This window comes from Mandrillus leucophaeus, unplaced genomic scaffold (genome assembly GCF_000951045.1).
Source record: "Mandrillus leucophaeus isolate KB7577 unplaced genomic scaffold, Mleu.le_1.0 Scaffold1098, whole genome shotgun sequence".
Lineage (NCBI taxonomy): Eukaryota > Metazoa > Chordata > Mammalia > Primates > Cercopithecidae > Mandrillus > Mandrillus leucophaeus.
The window spans coordinates 414667-431985 of NW_012099187.1; the positions used below are offsets into that span (position 1 = coordinate 414667).

Genomic DNA, 17319 nt, shown 5'->3' on the forward strand with positions numbered 1-17319 from the left:
CAAAAAGAGTATGTGCTTTGGGAAGCTAAAGTGAGAAGATCACTTGAGGCCAGGAGTTTGAGGCCAGCCAGAACAGCATAAGAAGATCCATCTTTTAAAAAAGTAAATTAAAAAAAAAAAATTAGCCAGGAGTGGTGGCCCACACCTTTGGTCCCAGCTACTTGAAAGGCTGAGGTGGAAGGACTGCTTGAGCCCAGGAGTGAGGCTGCACTGAGCTAGGATCACATCACTGCACTCCACTCCAGGCTGGGCAACACAGTGAGACCCTATCTCAAAAATAGTAATAATAATAAAATTAAAATTATTTTAAAAACCAAGGTGATATATCAGGTCCATGGTTACACTATTGCACAACCATGCAATGTAACAACATGCAGCTGTCAAAAATAATGTTTTCAAGTCAATGTGGTGGCTCATGCCTGTAATCCTAGCACTTTGAGAGGCTGAGGTGGGCATATTGCTTAAGCCCAGGAATTCGAGACAAACCTGGGCAACATAGTGAAACCTCATCTCTACAAAAAATACAAAAATTAGCCAGGCATGGTGGCGCAGGCCTGTGGTCCTAGCCACTTGGCAGGCTGAGGTGGGAGGGTCACTTGAGCCTGAGAGGTGGAGAATGGAGTGAGCTACTACATTCCGGCTTGGCTGACAGAGACCCTGTCTCAAATAATAATAATAATAATAAATAATAATAATAATGATGATGATGATGTTTTCAAAAAAAAATCTTAATGAAGGAAAATGCTCTCAACATAAACTTGGGTAAAAAAGAACAAAACTGCATATATAAAGATTTAAGTAACATTTTACTTATGCATAGAAACAAAGAATAGACAATAACAAACTATTCAAAATCATTACTTGTAGGTTATAACACAACAGGTAATTGTTTTTCTCTTTGAATGATCTTTACTGCCTGACTCCCTCACACAACTCTAAAGAATATTCACTAATAAAATTGTCATGGGCCCATATGCTAATATCACTATTTTTTTAAAGGATATATACAACTACATACCTACTAGAAATGTTATCCCTAAAGAGAAAGAAAGTGCTGTTTAGATGCCACCTATCTCTGCTTCATTTTATAGTCATCTCGGTTACTGCTAACAATGAACAGCGAGAAGAATGGCATTTTGCCCCAACGTTATCTATTCTAAGCATATTATTAAGTTTAATCCCATTAAAAATAAACAACAAATTAACACCGCACAGTTTATGTAAAGAAGAATGCCCAAAGCAAGGTATATTTGTAACAAACAGACACTCTCTAACAGCATAAAATGCATGCCAGTTTACCATCTGAGGTTAACTCATTTATAAACCTATATTATACATTATTCCCTTTTATATGGATATATTTTTGCAGGAAATATTTGCTAAAAAATAAAAGAACTGCTGCATCTGGTCAGTATAGTGGTCCATGTTGATGGACATCGGGTATCCAGCATCCATCATCAACTCCCATGGACATCTGTGAGATATCATTTATGTGATGAAACCAGGCATGTAATAAACACACGAATATCAGTTTGCTTTTGACTTCACTCCCTCTTCTTACTCTATTCCTGAACATAGTCACTACCCCCAAGGACTGAAGGACCTTGGGATTATGATCTCTGCGTATCTCTAAACCCTTGGCACGTGCTGTACATCATAACAGAAAAAAAATAGCACAGTGGCAGTATTTATAACAGTAAAAACTGGAAACAACCCAAATACTTACTGACCTCACAATGGATACTGATGTAAATTCCTATAATGGAATACTATGCGGAAGTGAACATGCTCTACACGATACTGAACAAAAGGCAAATCACTGATGACTTCATATACCATTAAGTTCAAGCACAGGAAAACGAATATGTTGTATGTGTACATAGATGTGGTATAGAAAAGCAAGGAAATAAACAAATTCAGAACTATAGGTACCTCAAGTGAAGGGTTGGGATGATACGAGGAAAGGTTTCAAATATATTCATATGTGTATGCTTCTTCAGCAGGGTGATAGGTATAGAGGTGTTCTTTTTATCATCAGTCTTTATTTTATACATACATTTCACATATATTCTTTTGTAGAAAAAACATTTAGTATAAAGTATGTAGAACTTCCTTCTGAGGGAACTAACCAGTGCTCATAGCTTCTCCCATCCATGACACCCCTGCCTCTCCTCCCACCCTAAGTTTGATAAGGAAAGAAAGGTCAATCAGTTAGATTCTTCTCTTAGAATTAGGAAACAAGGAGGTAATAAAGTTGTCCAGAAAGATAACATGAGGAGATTCATCTTACATAAAGGATTTTAAAAGGAGTGCATCATGAAATAATCATATCAATCTACAGATACTCCTAAAATCATCTATAAAGTACAGTTTACATAATCAACCTACTAAACATGTTACAGACTATAAAACGCTTCTGTTTGTATCCAACACAGTCAATTTTCCTTCTGGCATTGAATCATCCCTATTCTTTCAGTTCCACACCAAGTAAAGTAGCTGGCTTAGAAGAGGGCGTGAGACATAATCACAGTGTTGTAGAATCAAGTAAAGTGGCTGTGTTAGTGGGTCCTAAAGTTTACTGCTCACTGGGGATCTTTACAAAAAATAGTGAGGGCTGACACCCCAGATTTTCTGATTTTGGTATGGGATGTAATGTAGGCATCAAAAAATTTGTAAGGTTTCCCTGGTGTTTCCTATATGCAGCAAAATTTGGGAGCCTCTAGGCTCGATGATTACTCTGTAAGTAGATGTGTTTCTATATTTATATAATTTTTATATTCCCCTTCTTTGTTCTTTTTAAAGTATATTTAGTAGAGCTGGGCAGTGGCTCACGCCCATAACCCCAGCACTTCAGGAGGCTGAGGTGGGAGGATCACTCAAGCCCAGGACCAACCTAGGCAACACAGTGAGACCCTGCCTCTATAAAATATAATTGGGCATGGTGGCACGTACCTGTAGTAGTTACTTGGGAGGCTGAGGTGGAAGGATTACTAGAATCCAGGAGGTTGAGGCTGCAGTGAGTCATGATCATGCCACTGCACTCCAGCTTAAGTGACAGAGTGAGACCCTGTCTCAAAATAAATAAATAAAGGTATATTTAGTAGGAAACAATTCCATTGGCTAGAACAGATTTGGAGACTCATCCCATAATTTTGGTCATGTGCAAACTGATATGTAGGCAAGGAAGCTGATCTACAAAGAGAGGAGTATAACATATTGTGAAAGTGAGAGAAAAAAAATGATGGCGAGAATGGCACCAGTTTCCAATGGCTTTTCAGTTTCCATGAGGCCCAGCTATACTCTGAACTTCCTCTGAAACCTCCACATCTTTACAATTACCCTCTCTTTTCTCTCCTTTACTTAACTGGGTTTTTTTCTTTTTTTTTTTTTTTTGCTTTGGAACAAAAGAGCCCTACTAGAATTAGATTGCTTACACTTGGCTATTTTAATCAAGTAAATATTTTATGTTAAAAAAGAAACATAGTGGTTTTTATTACTTCATTTGTACAGCAATAACATATAACTGCCACCTGGTGGCAGCATACCTATCTTAAGGTGAGATTTTGTGTGTGTGTTGGGGCAGGGGGTAAAGAAATAACATTAGAGGTTAACCATGACAAACACACATTCTTTAACAGTTTTCCACTACTTTTAGGATAACATCCACAACATTTTAAATGTCATATGTGGCTCCTCATTATCTGATCCCTAGTTCTCCAATCCCATTTTCTGTTATATAGCTTAATCCTCTATACTCCAGAATGACAATAATGATAATGCCTGACACTTCTTGAACACTTCTTACAAACTGACGATGTTCTAAATGTTTTATACTTATCAGTGAATCCTCACAACAACCCCAAGTACCAAGGCAGGTACTATTATTGTTCTCATTTTCTAGAGGAGGAACAGAGGAAGAGAGAGGTTAAGTAAATTCCTGATGTCAAAAAACTAGTAAACGGCAGAGTCAGCACTTGAGCCTAGATGGTCTGGTCCAGTCCAACCTCATAACTCCTACAATTATCAATTCAAAATCTTTGAAAAATTCCATTTAGATGTATAATAAGGAACTTATAATATAAAATGTACAAAACTGATTTCACAATCTTGCCTAAGTCAACAACTGAAACCTTGACCACATTTTTCTTAGTAGTAAATATTTGTTCTCCATGCTCACTATCCTTTACCTTTCAGATCCAGCCAGTCACCAAGTTCTGCTGATTTTACCTTCTATATATTTACTGATGTATCCCCTCTGTTCCTGCCTCACTGTCTGTCATTTGTACTTTCAACAGCCTCGTAAATGGTTTTATCCTCCTCAACCTATCCTCCACACAGTTGTCGAATACATCTATCTAAAATGCAAATCTAGCTAACCATATTATTTCCCAGCTTAAACACTCATCAATAAGCCAGGTGGGGTGGCTTATGCCTGTAGTTCCAGCTACTCAGGAGGTAGAGGCAGGAGGATTGCTTCAGCCTGGGAGTTCAAGGCTGCAATGATCTATGATCACGCCACTACACTCAAGCCTGTGTGAAAGAGTGAGACGCTGCCTCTAAAAAAATACATAAAACACAAAAACACCCCTCATTAATAGATTCCCACAAAATACGGGATAAAATTCAATCTCCTTAACATAGATTCAAGGATCTTCAATATGGAGCCCTAGCCTATAGTCTCATTTCTTGCCACATCTTGCTAATAGCTTTATACTCCAATAATACCAAACAAGGTAGGTAATACAATGCCTTCTCCAAAACAAGTCAAATGATTCCACATCTCTGTGCTTTTTCCATTTTGTCTCATTCTTCTGAAAGCTTCTACTCACCTTCCACTCCCTTCTCACCTGGGCAGTTCCTCCCCATCCTTTAAGGCTTCATTCAGTGTTTATCCATCCAGAAAGCCTTTCCTAACTGCTAAAATGGAATCAGATATCCCTCCACTGTGTTTTTCATGGACCCAGAATTATATTACCCATCGTGTATTTATAATTATCTCTTTACGTCTCTGCCTACTAACTAAATAAAGCTTATGCTTAGCAGAGTCCATGTCTCTAACATCCTATAGTGTTAGCAAAGTGTCTAGCAAGTAGTAAGTGCTCAATCATATTTACTGAGTGAGTAAATAACTCCCTGTACTTCACTCTGAATACTTAACTTACTATATTGTGATTGACTTTCTACTCTACTCGAATGTGAAAGTATCAGAGGCAGGCTTGTGACTTTATCTCTGAATTCCCACTGACTTGCATAAAGTAGAGGCTTGAGTAAATATTAAGTTATCTAGGATTTGATCTGAAAGACTGAAAATAATGGAGTAGAGGATTAACAAAATGAAAAGGGTGTTTTAAGATTAACCCAGTGACAATATATAGGATGAACCAGAGAAGATGAAGTAGAGGCAAGGAAACCAAATAGATGAGGGAATGTGGGCCTGATTCTATTCGACTGCAATATTAGAATTGAAAGAAAAAGGTTAAGTGTGAGACAACTTTTTAATTTTTTATTTTTTATTTTATTTTTTATTTTTTGAGACAGAGTCTCACTCTGTTGCCCAGGATGGAGTGCAGCGGCGCGATCTCGGCTCACTGCCAAGTGTGTGAAACCAATTTTTAATTTAAAAAGTAGGATTTGGTTATGAGTGTATAGAATAAAGGGACATAATCACAGAATAATTCAAAGGATTTTTTAACCAAGATGCTTTCTGAATACATTAGTAAGTATAAACTAAACTACTGAGCCTAGAAAATATCATGGTGCATGAGACAGAAAAGAGAACATTGGCTGGGAGTGGTACTCACACCTATAATCCCAGCATACTGGCCGGCCAAGGTGGGAGAACCGCTTGAGCCCAGAAGCTCAAGACCAGCCTGGGCAACATGGCAAAACCCTGTCTCTACAAAAATTTTAAAAATTAGCCAGGCATGGTGGTGAGCCCCTGTAGCCCCAGCTACTCAGGAGCCTGAAGTGAGAGGATCAACTGAGTTCAGGAGGTCGAGGCTGCAATGAGCCATGATCACGCCACTACACTCTAGCCGGGGCAACAGAGTGAGATCCTGTCTCAAAAATGAAAGAAAAGAAAAAAAAAGGGCGAAAAAGAAAATAGAAAGAGAGTGAGATAGAGAAAGAAAGAAGAGAAAGCATAGAACAATAAAAAAATTTAAGTACAAATCCTAGAGAAAAAGTAGACAGACTTTCCTGCCATACAATTAAAATCCTGAGGCCTATTAAAATTACCTACCTTATCTCACCCTTTGAATTTATTAAAAAACTACATATTCTTTTCAACTAAAAAAGAACTCTAATTTTCTTTTTCTCAAACTTTATTATAAAAATTATGAATGGTTGTTTAAAGTGGAAAAGTGAGAGTTCTCTTGTTATACGAGGCATTAGAAATGCTCAGATATGAATTTTCATTGTGAAAGGAATTTATACAAATTAAAATTAAATATTATTTTGGCAAGTATAAAAAAATTCACACCAAAAGTATTTCCAATATTTTTTAAGTTGTATATGAATAGATAAGAGAGTTTCTGTAACTTTCAGCCAAAACTCATTACTTCATACATAAACTCCCAGTAGATATTTGCTAATGCAGTTTTAACATAGTTTCTTTTCTAATAACTTGCCATTTAGAAGAAGATCTACTAATTTACTTGGCTCTCAAGAAACCAATATATATATAGTCAAGAGAATATAAATGGCGTAAGAATTAACTGAGATCTCTGCCTCATGCCCACTGCAATCCCCACAAGGTCTCCTTCACACACAAAATTTGATTCATGATACATACGGAGAACTACTATTCTAGTTATAATTGATCCCTGTCACTATCTTCTTTGGGGAAATAACTAATAAGGCAATACTAACTTGAATAAAAGTGAGACCCTGGGCCGGGCGCAGTGGCTCACGCCTGTAATCCCAGCACTTTGGGAGGCCAAGGTGGGTGGATCACGAGGTCAGGCAGTCAAGACCAGCCTGGCCAACATGGTAAAATCCCATCTCTACTAAAAATACAAAAAAATTAGCCAGGTGTGGTGACGTGCACCTGTAGTCCCAGCTGCTGGGGAGGCTGAGGCAGGAGAATGGTGTGAACCCAGCAGGCAGAGCTTGCAGTGAGCTGAGATCACGCCACTGCACTCCAGCCTGGGTGACAGAGCAAGACTCCGTCTCCAAAAAAAAAAAAAAAGTGGGATCCTGGAGGAATAAATACAGCCTAATCACAGAGCCCACAATGAGCAATCCTATTAAACAACAAATTCTGTAGTGTGTTCAGTACTAATAGGGGAGCCTAGATTTTATATCCTATTAGTTTTTCAGAGATCTGTAAATCAGAGAACCTATGAAAACAATCTTTATAGATTAGAACTTTGTATGGTAAAGTTGAGTATAGTTCTGAATCATCAAAACAATAATCTTGGGGGCTTTAAGAAATGATTTCTTAAAAGGGGGAAAAACCCTTCGACTTACAGAGAAACTTTCAGACCACACAAAAATCTCAGAGAACAGTAAACCACAATAAGAATCATAACTCTGATGGTAACTGAAAACAAACACTACATTGTTCATGAACAAGGAGGAAAAAGGAATTTTACATAGTACAAAAGAATCTATAAATTTAAACAAGAACTTAAGCAAAACTGCTCCTGAAATAATATTAAATTTTTGAATACTCTAAATATTGAACACTTTTGAATACTGTTAAACTCATGCACAAATCAACCAAAGCTTTATGCAGTGCACCTAGAAGGGCACTAAGTGTTGTAAGTTACATTTTGGTGATGACTAAGATAAAAAGTAAAAGGGGTATCAATATGATAACAAAGACATCTCATACTGGTGAAGTAGCTATAGATCTGCCATGTTCACATACTAAAATGACAGGTCTTTTTATTTTTGAACACTAAGTTACTTTTTTCTTACAGTGTAAATGGATTGGCAATGATCAAGCCACAAATCCAACAGGTGCCCCTTTGACCAACTGCATGCACTTGTAAAACAGCTGGTCATGGAATGGAATGACTCACTGGCCAACAAAGAAATCAAACTTCAGCATCATGCTCTTATCAACTCACCAAGAATCTATTATTCAAAGCAAGCAACAATTTAAATTTTGGCAAAGCCCAAAAAGCCTAAAAAAAAAAAAATGGAAGATAATCCCACTGGGGATATGTATTTCTACCCATTCCTCTCTGGCACTTGAGTGCACACGCTCTCTCTCTCTCCACAAATATAGAAAGGATATATAGATAGATAGATATAGATATAGATATAATTAACATTAGATAAAAGAAGTTGGTAACAACCCAATTAAAAAATGGGCAAGGGATATTAACAGACATTTCTCTAAAGAAGATCTACAAATGGGCTGGGCGCAGTGGCTCAGGCCTGTAATCCCAGCACTTTGGGAGGCCGAGATGGGCAGATCACCTGAGGTCAGGAGTTCAAGACCAGCCTGGCCAACATGGTGAAACCCCATCTCTGCTAAAAACACAAAAAAATTAGCCGGGCATGGTGGTGGGTGGCTGTAATCCCAGCTACTCAGGAGGCTGAAGCAGGAGAATTGCTTGAACCCAGGAGGCAGAGGCTGCAGTGAGCTGAGGTTGCGCCATTGCACTCCAGCCTGGGTGACAAGAGCAAAACTCCATCTCAAAAAAAAAAAAAAAAAACCTACAAATGGCCAAAAAGCACATTAAAAGATGATACTTAACATCATTATTTACTAGGAAAATACAAACCAAAGCCACAATTAGAAACCACTTAATACCCACAAGGATGAGTATTAAAAACAAACAAACAAACAAACAAAAACCAGAAAACACAAGTGTTAGTGAGGCTATGGGAAAACTGGAATGTCTCACACATTGCTGATGGGAATGTAAAATGGTACGGTCACTATGGAAACAGTCTGACAGTTCCTCAAAAAGTTGAAATATAACTACCATATTACCTTGCTCAGTTCTACTACTAAGTATATCCCAAGAGAAATGAAAACAGGTACTCAAATACATCCATACAAATGTTCATAACAGCACTATTCACAATAGCCAAAAGGTAGAAACAACCCAAATGTCTAGAAATGGATAAACAAATTATGGTATATACATACAATGGAATATTATTCAGCCATAAAAAGGAAAGAAGTACTGATATATGCAACAAAATGGATGAACCTTGAAAACATACTAAGTGGAAGAAGTCAGACACAAAGGGTTACATATTATATGATTCCATTTATATGAAATATCTAGAACTGGTAAATTCAGAGAGTGTGTTGGTGATTGTTAGTGGCTAGAGGGAAGAAGCAATGAAGAATATCTGCCTGATGGGCACAGGGTTATAGAGATGAAAAAATGTTTGGGAAGTAGATAGAAGTGGTAGTTGCATAACATTGTGTTAAGCCACTGAACTGTTCACTTTAAGATGGTTAATTTTTCTTACGCGTTTCACCTCAATTAAAAAAATAAGTACAGGTTCTTTATATCTAGCACCTAGAGAACTCAAAAAGCTCCCATTATTTCATTTATCCTTCAAAACACCTGTTGAGATACACATCATAATTTCTATTTGGAATAGAAATCATTATTTCTATTCCAATAGAAAATAAGGCACAGAATTTGTGATCATTTAAATAAATGCTTGCAGCCAGGCGCGGTTGCTCACACCTGTAATCCCAGCACTTTGGGAGGCCAAGGCGGACGGATCACAAGGTCAAGAGTTCGGGACCAGCCTAGCCAATATGGTGAAACTCTGTTTCTACTAAAAATACAAAAACTAGCCAGGTGTGGTGGCAGGCGCCATAGTCCCAGCTACTCGGGAGGCTGAGGCAGGAGAATAGCTGGAACCTGGGAAGCGGAGATTGCAGTGAGCCGAGATCGTGCCACTGCACTCCAGCCTGGGCGACAGAGCGAGACTCCATCTTGGCGGGGGGCAGGGGTGGGGGTGGAAGGGGCGGAAAAAAAAGCTTGCTAAGTAAAAGTTCATAGCTGCAGTCGTAGGCGTTCAAAAATGTTGGTTGAACAAATGAGCAAACAAATGCCTCCAAAGTCCTAGTGCCATTTCTACCAGGCCAGAGAGCAATACTATAAATTCTCTTTCTCCCTCTCTCCAGCACACACACACACACACATACACACACATACACGCACAGACACACACACACACACCCCCCAGATGCCAAACCGCTTTTATAAATAAGTTTTGAAAAATTCCGCAGCTTTTTCAAATTAGTTTTTAAATGAATGTTAACCAATTATATAAAGTGACTAATCTTAATTTTAGTGGAATCTTACTAAGAAATAAATATAAACAATGTCCCTTATTGTTTTAACAATTTACCATAACCTATTCTAGCTATATTAGAAATTCACTTACATTTCAATATTCAGTAGCCTATAATAGACATTTTGCAGTCATAGTTTTTACTATGAATCTTTTTATTTATAAAATGAGAGATGTTTTTGGTTGAAAAAAATTTTTGTTCTGTTCTTGTCATATTTCAATCACTTGGATGTATCCTATCTTTTTCACTTCCTCTTTCCATGAGCTATTATTCAACTTTCAGTTTCACTGACAGGGCATCACATTCCTTCCTCCACATTCTCTCTCTAAACACCATGTTTTGCTTCATTCCGACAAAGCCTGAGCTGGGTGCAGTGCGTCACACCTATAATCCTGGCACTTTGGGAGGCTAAGGCAGGAGGATCGCTTGAGCCCAGGAGTTCAACACCAGCCTGGGCAACATGGTGAAATCCAATCTCTACGAAAAATTTTTAAAAATTAGCCAGGTGTGGTGGTGCACATCTGTAGTCCCAGGTGCTCAGGAGGTTGAGGCAGAAGGATCACTTGAGCTCAGGAGGTCGAGGCAGGCTGCCACTCCATCCTGGACAACAGAGCGAGACCTTGTCTCAAAGAAAAAAAAAAAAGCCTGAAAGTCATGAATTAGTTTTAAGTCATAGGCAATGTACCATTGCCACAATAAATGTTGATGAAGGTTATCAAACTGCTGCATCTACTCCGAATGCTAAGTAAGCTCTGTCACATGTAAGTATAAAAAACTAGAATGCTTAAAACAGGAAGGGAAAACACTTTCTTAGCTGTGGAACACATTATCTGAAACATGCAAAGAACAGTTTTACATCATAACCAGCTTTGTCTATCACAGTGGAAACAGTAATTGAAAAGTCCTGCTATCAATAATCCATACACAGCTTGCATGAAGCATCATCCATTTTTTGGTACACAATTGGAACTACTCTTCACACTGAAAATGCTTGTTAAACAAAAGTCATGTAATTACAAATTACTGAATATAATAGGCAATAATTTTTTATTCTTCAGCAAATAATGCCCATTATATAAAATACTGAATAACTTAAAAAAAGTATACCTAATGCAAATTTATAAGAGTAATAATTTTATATTAAGTATACAACTGTCCTCTAATTCTGTTCACTTAAATTACAATACTTTCTTTACGGGACATGAATAATTATACTTGGGAAAAAATGAAGTCATTTAAAGCAGAGTTAAAATAGTTTGGTTCAACACAAGGACAACCTATGTAGTGCCATCCCTGTCAAAACACTGTAGAGGGAGTTAGCCTAGCTCTGAAAATATTTACTTAATACATAATGCAGTAATGTCTTACATCTCCCAGGGTCATGCTTCTTGCAACATCAATACTGAGGAAATAGCTGAGACCCAATAGTAAACCAAAATAACCAACAAGCAGCAGAAAAACTAAATTGCCCTAAAGCCCATTGGGCAAGCTCCACTGGTCTCCGTTTTTGTTTTGGTTTGTTTTTTTGAAATAGAGTCTTGCTCTGTCATCCAGGCTGGAGTGCAGTGGCACAACCTCAGTTCACTGCAAATTCCATCTCCTGGGTTCAAGTGATTCTCCTGCCTCCACCTCCCCAGTAGCTGGGATTAGTGCCCGCCACCACGCCCGACTAATTTTTTATATTTTTTAGTAGAGACGAGGTTTTGCCATGTTGGCCAGGCTGGTCTCGAACTCCTGACCTCAGGTGATCCACCCACCTCGGCCTCCTAAAGTGTTTGGATTACAGGCATGAGCCACTGCGCCCTGCCTGTTTTGTTTTTTATACTTTTTTCTTTTTAGAGATGGGGTCTAATTGTCCAGGCTGGTCTAGAACCTCTGGGCTCAAGCAATCCTCCCACCTCAGCCTCCCAAAGTGTTGGGATTACAGGTGTAAGCCATCACACCCCGCCTAAGGTCTTTGGTTTTTTGTTGTTGTTTTCTTTTTACATAGTATTCTATCAAGCTCAGTTCTGGGTTTACTTGTAGCAAACCTAAAACAGCAAATTAGGAAAAGAGGCAGCTGAAGAGTAAGAACATTCCCATAGCAATAAGAACTAACAGCAAGGAAAGAAGAACAACAAAAACAGGAGATCTATAAAATGTCTAACAGTATAATCCCAACTATATAATACACTGCACTGAAATAACAATTACAATTCCAGGCCTACACTAAAATAGGAAACACAAGTTATTCTATGCCTCATTTTCCTGTTCTGGATAATGGTCATACACTAAAACATGTGTTTAATATAATGTATTTAATAAGCCTTCATGGTTTTTTAAAAATGGCATTTGAGGCTGAGTGCAGTGGCTCATGCCTGTAATCCCAGCACTTTGGGACATCGAGGCAGGCAGATCACTTGAGGGCAGGAGTTTGAGACCAGCCTGTCCAACATGGTGAAACCCCATCTCTACTAAAAATACAAAAATTAGCCAGGCGTGGTGGTACATGCCTGTAATCCCAGCTACTCGGGAGGCTGTGGCAGGAGAATCACTTGAACCTGGGAGGTGGAGGCTGCAGTGAGCTAAGATCGTGCCACTGCACTCTAGCCTGGGAGACAGCCTGTCTCAAAAAAAAAAAAAAAAAAAAAAGGCACTTGATCCTTCTTTTCTGGGCATAAAAGAGATATATTGTATCAATAATTTGGAAATTACTAAAAGTGTAAAGAAAATTAAAATTGCCTATAACCCACAACCCAGAGATAACCACAATTTATATCTTGGTGCTTCAGGTGTCTTGATATTTAAACATGTACATATACCTTTTTCTGGTAACTTTTTTCTTTTTAACCTGGCATTATTTGTGGGCATTTTCTGAACTCAAAAAGTCTTTGTAGAATTATTTTAAATACCACAATTTATTAACCCATTATTACAGATTTGGGGTAGTATAAAATATTTTATAAAGTATACTATATATTATACCGCATATATGACAAGCTATTTAAGAAGTCATCATTTATAAGGTTTAGACACAGAAAGGGAATTTTTCAATGGAACCGTTTACCAATAAATTACCCCCCAAAAGATTTATAAGTTGTGGTTTGTGAAACTAGATTATCAAATACAATACTTAAGTCCAGTGAACAAATGAGACATTTGGAGAATGAAGTCTCAGATAAACTTTGGAAAATGATCATTTAAAGTTGTTTCTGATACCAGGAATATGGAATTCACATTAAGAGAATTCTAGATTACTGTTATTAAATTACAACCATGCTAGTAAAGTAACACTTATTAATGACTCAGTAATCATTCTGCTCATTCATTAAGCAAATACGTATGAATAACTACTATTTGAAAGACATTATATTACAGTGCATTAATATCAATAGTAAGAGCCTTATTAGTAATTCTATAAAATGAGATCGTAGCATTTAAAACACTTTAACAAAACCTGGAAAAATATCCCCCAAATCCCACTGCAGCTCATCCCTTTTTGTACTTAACACCCAGAGTCTGTCTCTCCCACTAAACAGTGAGCAACTTGAGAGCAGACACTGTCACCACCTCTAGGTATAAAATGGGGGTTCAATATAGGTTTGCTGAATGACATTATAATCCAGAGTTTTTCAGTTCTAATCTGAAAGCACACGTTTATACAAATGAAATAATGTATACGCTATTTTTGATAATGCCCTTTTCACACTATTTTTCATATTCCTAGCAGTCTTCATAATCTTAATGGCTTTAAAATATTCCATCATGTTTATATAACTTAGAAAATGATTCTCTTCATGTTGTCTTTAAAAGTTATTTCCAGGGTTTGTTTGTTTGTTTGTTTGTTTTTTGAAACAGGATCTCATTCTGTTGCCCAGGCTGAAGTGCAGTGGCATGATGATGGCTCCCTGCAGCCTCGAACTCCTGGGCTCAAGTGATCCTCCCACCTTAGACTCATGAGTAGCTGGGAATACATACAGGCACACACCACCATGCCCAGCTATTTTTTTTTTAAATTTTTTGTGGAGTCTATGTTGCCCAGGTTGGTCTTGAACTCCTGGGGTCAAGCGATCCTCTCGCCCCAGGATCCCAATGTCAGCATTTTTATATCATATAGTTAATGTTGCAGCAAACATACCTTGCCTTACAAGTCTCATAGATTTATATCTTACTGGAAAAAGGACTAAATTCTAAAAGAAGATAATCTTTTACAACAAAAATTTATCTTAAACATGTTGGTTTTTACCCCATACGCAGAATTTTGAAAGACAAAGAAACACACAAAGAAACTAGAATTGTATTTTGCCAAATCAACTACAACTGCAAGCAATTTAAATAAATCCTCTATTATGAAATGTGTATGTCCAAAGTAAACCATGTTTTGTAGGACTGCTTCACATATATTTAGGAAAGATATTTCTGGGGGCAGGCAATAAAAATTCTGAGGTAACAGACAAATAAGATATCTAATTAGATCTTCAGTGCTTTTGGAGGGGGCACACACTTCATCTCCACTACTTCCTTAGATGCACAGAGCTTGCTCAGCCCCTCAGATTGCACAAGTGTAAGCGCTTGGGCTTCTCAAGGTACCCTGATTACCCTTTCCCACCATTTATAGATTCGAAAGTAAAAATTTACCTGGCTATATACAAGCATTTAAATCTTGACCTTAAATAGAGGGATCCTATAGGAAAGTCAACTATATTTTAGAAATATGAAGCTAGTTTTTACATTTATATTCATTTAACAAACTTGTGTTGAGCTTCTATCACTGCATCTCTGCGGTATGGCCCTTCACTGATAATAAATCACTAACCTGGGTTCCTTTGTTTATGTGCGGAGAAGAGAAAAGAAAGGAAGATAGGAAAAACAGTTACCTGTAATACAATTTTTTGTCCAAGTATGATTGCTAACAATTATCTCTAAAAAGAATATAATCTATAAAAGACGACTTCATTGAAGGGAGGAAGGGGGCTTTTGAGCCCAGACAAAATATATGCTCAAATATGTAATTTTTAAAAGAAATATGCTACGCAGCTTATATTTTGTATATGTTAAATTTCTCATGAAGCCCAATGAACGATGCCTCCGTATAATTGTGTATTGTATTGTTTGCTTTACAGGCTTTTCCATACACGTACACACACATGTACACACACACGCACACGCATAATCAGGATTCGCCAGAGAGATATATAACAACTAAATTACTCTAAGCAGGAATTCTATAGGTGTTACTAGGTATATAGAACCTTTCGGTCCCCAGAAGTTCCATTCACAGACTGCATTAACATTCCATACGACACAAAAGCGCATGCCATGACAAAGACCTTCAAGTACAAACATACAAAGACACGCTTCTAAAAACGCCCCTAAAGCCAAGTTCACAGCTGGCACTTGTGGCACACACAAGTCACTGCTGAGACAGCTGTCACAGGCCAATCACACACACCCAAGAGTGCCAGCGTGCCACCTAAGGAAGACAAGCCGATGATCAGCGCACAAATCCCCAACCCAATAAAGAAAAGCCCTAAATCCCCACCCTGGAAAACACAATGCCTGCACCACCCAGAAAACTCCTTAAAAAATGAAAGGTCGGAGGTTTAGAAGCAACTAAACACTAGTTTACAGCAATACAGTAAAAGGGGAGTTTTATTTGGACATTCACGAGAAAGAAGGCACAACATTCAATCCTCACGGAAGTATTATCAGCTAGCTAGCAGCACAAGGCTTTGTCCCCCAATTGGAAAAAAGGGAAAGGAGGAGGGCGAGGAGAGATGCAGACCCTGCAGCACCTCCCTCTCCGGCAGTGCACTGGGGCTGCGGCGAACTCAGCTTCCCAGACCCCCTCCCACCCCTTGCTAGCCATCGCCTCCCACCGCAGGCCCAGTTGCCTCGAGCTCTCCTACCTTGGCTTTGCCGGCTTCCAGCTTCTTCTGTCTCTCCTCGTCCTCCATGGCCTCTGCAAGGAAGGCAGGGGAAAACAGGGGTTGAGGGGTGGTCGGGGAAAGGTCGGTTTCGACGGAGGTGGGACAGCAAGCTCCGCTGCCCAGAGAGCCGAGCCAGGCCGGCGCTCCCCCGCCCGAAGTGGAAACAGTCTCGGCGCTCACTGGCGGATCGCCCTCAGCCGCACGGGAAGCGCCGTCACCGCCGCCGCCGCCGCCATCTTCGTCTCCACGTAAACACACGGCGAGGCGGGAGGGGCTGGAACGTCTGTCCGCGCAGCCGCCTCGCGGGCAGGTGCGTCTGGGGTCCCGCCCCGGCCCAGCCCTCCGGGGTCAACCCCCGCCAGGCCTGGGACCGGCCTCCGACCCGCGAGGATCCCGCTGTAGGGAGCGCCCTTCCCGCACATCAATGGCTCGCAGGTGGCGGCCGAGCTGAGGGGTAGAAGGGACGGAATGTGCCAGAGGCTCCTGGCCGGACCCCCACCCTCCGTCCGAGGAATCCAGTGCTATTAAAACATGAGTTTTTTTGTTTTTTGTTTTTTCCTTCAAGTTACAAAAATAACACAACTAATGGTGAAATTGGAGAACACCTAAAAGCTCCAATGGAAAAGTTCTAGGGGTGGAGGGTGGTGGGGGGGCGGACGCCAGTTTTTCTACCTACGTTAACTCCTCGACTCAAGGAATTATGAGAGGAGCTAATTGCTCTTGTTACTTCCTTAGCCTGAAAAGTCCCTCCCTCTTCCCTCCACTAGTTCCCACTCAATCTCCGGTTCATCCTTCTAGTCCTATCGCACACGCTGCCTCCAAATGGCTTTTCTGACCTCCTGTTCCCTCCAGGGCAACCGAGACACATCCAGTCAAAACGTACTCCCCTCCCCCGACTCCTTCGGGCTTCCCTTTAACAGTAGTGTTCTGAAAGGAGCCTGAGCTTCAGAACCTAGGTTAGGGACAATGCCAGACTACACCAACTTTCTAGCTTTAATGACAAGTTACCTATCCTCCCTGAGCCTACCTGGAATTTTTGGAAGGGTTGTTAATATATGTAACTGCCCTGGCATATTAAAACGTTCTTAATGTCAGCTTTATTTCTCCTTGGACTTCCTTTATGTACCC

At 39.4% G+C, this 17319-nt stretch overlaps 1 protein-coding gene across 2 annotated transcripts in view; it reads right to left on the reverse strand.

The window, feature by feature from the left end:
• The window catches only part of AKAP9 (A kinase (PRKA) anchor protein 9), a 172310-nt gene extending 155874 nt beyond the window's left edge, over positions 1-16436 (reverse strand). For both annotated transcript variants that reach the window (XM_011989703.1, XM_011989696.1), the window contains exon 1: positions 16171-16436. In XM_011989703.1, coding sequence (XP_011845093.1) covers positions 16171-16218 — 48 coding nt within the window. In that variant the 5' untranslated portion in view covers positions 16219-16436. The remainder of the gene's footprint in view (positions 1-16170) is intronic.
• Between the last annotated feature and the right edge of the window lie 883 nt (positions 16437-17319).